The sequence below is a fragment of the Octodon degus genome, unplaced genomic scaffold, assembly GCF_000260255.1.
Source record: "Octodon degus isolate 3935 unplaced genomic scaffold, OctDeg1.0 scaffold00008, whole genome shotgun sequence".
Lineage (NCBI taxonomy): Eukaryota > Metazoa > Chordata > Mammalia > Rodentia > Octodontidae > Octodon > Octodon degus.
Window position 1 is genome coordinate 15,441,368 of NW_004524584.1, and position 4,920 is coordinate 15,446,287.

The window sequence follows — 4,920 nt, forward strand, 5'->3', positions numbered from 1 at the left end:
TTTTTTTTTTTTCTTTAAATGTTTCCTTTATTTATTTTTTTCTTTTTTATGGTCAGCTCAGCCCACCCTGGGGGGCAGGGCTGGCATGGCATGTGGTGCTGGGGATCGAACCGAGGTCCCTACATGCTTGCCTAAGCTTGCCAAAGCAGGCGCTTTAGACCACTGAGCTATCTCGCTAGCCCTATCCATGTATTCTTGAGAGTGGAATTTAACAGATCTGTGGAGTGATGTTTTATTTTTAGTGGTGTGTATTTTTTTAAGAGAAAAGCATCTTTAATTCTCCATAAATAACTATTTATGACCAGGAGCTATGTCTAAGGAATATAACAGAAACTTGTGGTTTCTGAGAGAGGAAAGTGTAAAGCTATGTGTGACCTGCTTGAGCAGGCCTACCCTCTACAGTTCTTCCATTCCCCTTTGTGTAGTCTGGCCACTTCCCTGGCAGTTTTTGTTACTGTGATCATAGAAATTGTGATTTCTGTGTCTCACACCACCATGCCTGAAAGAAAATTACACATAACTCATCTCGGGTCCTTGTTTTGAGTTGATAAAGTGACAGGAATAAAGACAGGAGGAGAGGAATTACCTGTACCCTGATGTAGTTCCTGTTGAGCTTGGCTTCCTTCAGCGATACTTCCTTGCGGGATCCCTTGCTAGTGTTCATAGCCCTCTTAACTGCCTAGGGGTCCTTCCATATGAGTGAGTTCATTGTTATGGAGGATGTATATCTCTCATATGTCTACCTATCGTGGCCATTTGGTTTGTGTACACTGCCTGTGCAAAGAAGTGATACACTGTATTCTTTGGGTGCCCTCTAGTAGGCACAGGAATTAAATTAGAGCTGTTTTGTGAGAGAGATTCTTGGGGGAAAAAAAAGATGTTACTTTTTTTTTTCCCCCAGAACCAGGGATTGAACTCAGGCCCTTACACTTGCCAGGGAAGCGCTTATTCTACTGAGCCATCTCCCCAGCCCCTTTGTGTTTTTTAACTTTTTGACCAAAAATATAACCTATTTTTTAAAATCTGACAGAGGCCGTTGAGATAGCTTAGTGGTCTAAAGCACCTGCTTAGGCAAGTGTGCAGAGACTGTGGTTCAATCTCTGGGCTGAACTGGCCATAATAAATAAATTAATTACATGAAATAAATTTTGACATAGGAGAGGGCCAACCAGGTAGCTCAGTGGACTAAAGCGCCTGGGCTGTGGTTCAATCCCTAGCATGCCATGCCAGCCCCACCCTTGGGGTGTGCTGAGATGATGAATAAGACTGAGCGTGGTGGCAACGGGAGAACTACAAGTCTAATCTATGTAGTGAGCCCCTGTAGACCCTGTACTAAAATACGAGAAAAAAAATTGACATTAGCTTTTTGTTTTTTGAGACACTATACATTTCAGGCTGGCCTTGAAGTCACTTTGTAGTCCAGTCTATCCTCAAAAAGTTAGTTACTTTGTGTCACAAGTAGCCTTAAAATCAGAGCCTAGTGTGTGTAGAGATGTATTGCTCCTCTCTGGTTTATACCCTGGAATGTTGGTAAAAGGTAACTATGGACAGTTATTAGTTATTATTTACTGACTAAAACCCTGTCTCAAAATTTTAAAAGGTGGCATGAGAATGTAGTTCAGTGTGAAGGCCCTGGGTTCAAGTCCTCAAACTGGGAACCCAGAAGGACCAGAGAAAATCTGCATTAATTGTATTTTCTTTTTCTAGTACTACTATAATTCCTTAACACAGCAGTATCTTTATTGGGATGGAGAGAAGGAGACCTATGTGCCAGCTGCAGAATCTAGCTCTCACCAGCAGACAGGCCTGCCTCCTGCAAAAGAAGGGAAAGAAAAGAAGGAAAAACCTAAAAGCAAAACAGCACAGCAGGTAAAGAGTAGTGTAAATCAGCCAGGGAACCTATAATTTTCTTCTTGATGTATTGATTGGCTTAATTCTTCATCTTTCAGTTGTAACATTTGTATCTGCTTTAGACTCTTAAAACTTGGGCTGGGGCCAGCCTTGTAGCTCAGTGGACTAAAGTACCTACTTAGGCAGAGTGCCCCAGCTGGGGTTCTGATGTTTGATGTGTGCCGGCCCCACCCCCAGAGCAGGCTGAGATGGTGATTGACACTGGGCGTGGTGGCGCACCTGTAATCCCAGTGCTTGGTAGGCTGTAAACAGGAGAATCACTACGAGTCTGGTCTACTTAGTGAGACCCTGTAGACTTCTGCCCTAAAATACAAAGGGGGGGGCAGTTTTAACTGGGGTTGTAGCTTTCCTAGCATGTACAAGGCCCTGAATTTCATGGGAGAAGGGGTGCTTCAAGGATGTGGGCTTTTAAGAAGTATTAATAGGGGCCGGGGAGATGGCTCAGTGGAATAAGCGCTTCCCTGGCAAGCGCAAGGGCCTGAGTTCAATCCCTGGTTCCGCAAAAAAAAAAAAAAAATAAAAGTCTCATTGCTGTGGAACAGGAAACTAAATGTTTTGGGGTGGTGTTTGTTGTTTATTAGATCGCCAAAGACATGGAACGCTGGGCTAAGAGTTTAAACAAGCAGAAAGAAAATTTTAAAAATAGCTTTCAACCTGTCAATTCCCTGAGGGAAGAAGAAAGGAGAGAATCTGCTGCCGCAGATGCTGGCTTTGCACTCTTTGAGAAGAAGGTAACAAAGAACAAAACCAACCATACTTTAAAATGGAAGCCTATGGAAAGCTGAGGCTTATGTATGGCTTGTTTTCCAGGGAGCCTTATCTGAAAGGCAGCAACTCATCCCAGAATTGGTACGAAATGGAGATGAGGAGAATCCCCTCAAAGTAAGGGAGTAACAACATGTTTTAAAGATTGTGTCTGTGTTTTATGTTTTTGTTTCACTTTCTCTTTAAAACTGTATGTGGTGTCTGTTGGTGGGTATTTGGAGTACCTTCTGTGCACATAGAATCCATATTCAGTGACTGCCAGATAGCTCAGTGGATTAAAGTGCCTGCTTTGGCAGATGCAAGGACTGGAGTTTGATGCTTGGCATGCTGTGCTGGCCCCACCCCCAGGGCGCACTGAGACAGCAACTCAGACTGGGCATGGTGGTGCGTACCTGTAATCCCAGTGTTTGGGAGGCTGAAAACAGGAGGATCACTAGGAGTCCAATCTACATAGTGAGACCCTGTAGATCCTGTACTAAATACATTTTAAAAAATCCATATTCAGGTATTTGTTTTCTGTACCTGAAAGCAGGTGTGATGGAGCAGTGAATGAAGCCTGAATTCTTAATCTCAGTTAATTGAGTTTTGTTGCAACTGTAAATAGAAATTTTAATGGTCTGGAAAGAGAAAATTAACACAAGAAAAAGCTTACTCTGCTTGATAGATACTGGTCCCACTGGGCCATTACTCTGATTTGCTGTTGTAACTGGGTTTTTAAATGTGAGTCACTGCTAAATAATAACACAGAATAATCAGAATTATCCCACATTGTAGGTTAATTATTTATTTTTACCCAGGTACATAGCAGCTGTTATTTTCCTGTTGTGTATTTCCAATAACCCATCCTCCTTTGTTCCCAGAGGGGTCTGGTTGCTGCATACAGTGGCGACAGTGACAATGAGGAAGAGCTGGTAGAAAGACTTGAGAGTGAAGAAGAAAAGCTTGCTGACTGGAAAAAGATGGCCTGCCTGCTCTGCCGTCGCCAGTTCCCTAACAGAGATGCTCTGATCAGGCACCAGCAGCTCTCTGACTTACACAAGGTTGCCTTACTTCCCTGAGCTGGGTGGAGGTGGGGAAGGAAGGCAGTAAGATGATAAGAGTGACCTGATTATGGTGGGAATGTACCAGAGTATAGAGTGGAGAGCAGCAGTACCTCTCCATGCACCCTAGGTTCTGATTTTGATGTTATGTGTATTAGGCTTTGCCTTTTAAAATATAATAGTGATAATGTTATGACATTTCACATTAGTGTGGTCTGAACTCTAATTGTAAAACAATCTCTTATATAGCAAAACATGGACATCTACCGACGATCCAGGCTGAGTGAGCAGGAGCTGGAAGCCTTGGAGCTGAGGGAGAGAGAGGTGAATGAGAAACAATGTGCCACTAGGAAGACTGTCTTACGATTATCTTCCTTTAATGACTTTGTTTCATTTTGATTTGTTTTTGCTTATACTAAGACAGTGTCTCTTTTACTACCTAGGCTGGTCCTGAACCCCCGAGTTCAAACAGTCTTCCTACCTAAAACCTCTTGAGTGACAGGGGCTATAGACACACAACGCTGGGTTCAGCTTGGCTTTAGCTTTTAAGTTTGGCCTTTGGTTCCAGGTCACTGGGACAGGTTAAAAGGATTTTGTCACCTAGCCCTTGTTTATGTAGGTACACCCAGGCTTTATATTTTTGAGTCCCACGCTGTCATTTCTTGAGGTTGCACAAGATCATAAATAATACCCTTAAAGCTTTCTAAATGTAGGCACACACCTATAATCCTAGAAGTCTTGGAGGCTGAGGCAGAGGAATACAAATTCAAGTCTGGCTGGACAGTTTAGGAACTTAAGAGAGACCCTATCTCAAAATAAAAAAGGGCTGGGGATGTAGCTCAGGGTGAAGACCCTGGGTTCACTTCCCATTATCAAAAAATACCGTCACTAAAAAACCAAGCTCTAGAGCTGGGGAGATGGCTCAGTAGGATAAGCGCCTGACTGGCAAACGCAATGATCTGAGTTCAACCCCCGGTTCCGAAAAAAAACAAAAACCAAGCTCTAAATCAAAAACATTTAGAGTGAAAGTCTTTGAAGTTGAAGTGCATTAGACTTACAAATTGAAGTGTGAATGTTTCTAGCAGTGTTTTTTTTTTTTTCTCCCACATAGATGAAATACCGAGATAGAGCTGCCGAAAGGCGAGAGAAGTATGGCATTCCAGAGCCTCCTGAGCCGAAGCGCAAGAAGCAGTTTGATGCTGGC

General features: G+C 43.0%; 1 protein-coding gene across 1 annotated transcript in view; it reads left to right on the plus strand.

Moving 5' to 3' along the window:
- Rbm5 (RNA binding motif protein 5) overlaps window positions 1-4,920 on the plus strand; it is a 29,175-nt gene that overhangs the window by 9,369 nt on the left and 14,886 nt on the right. The window contains exons 9-14 of the mRNA XM_023704605.1: window positions 1,708-1,869; window positions 2,493-2,642; window positions 2,722-2,793; window positions 3,537-3,716; window positions 3,966-4,040; window positions 4,828-4,918. Coding sequence (XP_023560373.1) covers window positions 1,708-1,869; window positions 2,493-2,642; window positions 2,722-2,793; window positions 3,537-3,716; window positions 3,966-4,040; window positions 4,828-4,918 — 730 coding nt within the window. The remainder of the gene's footprint in view (window positions 1-1,707; window positions 1,870-2,492; window positions 2,643-2,721; window positions 2,794-3,536; window positions 3,717-3,965; window positions 4,041-4,827; window positions 4,919-4,920) is intronic.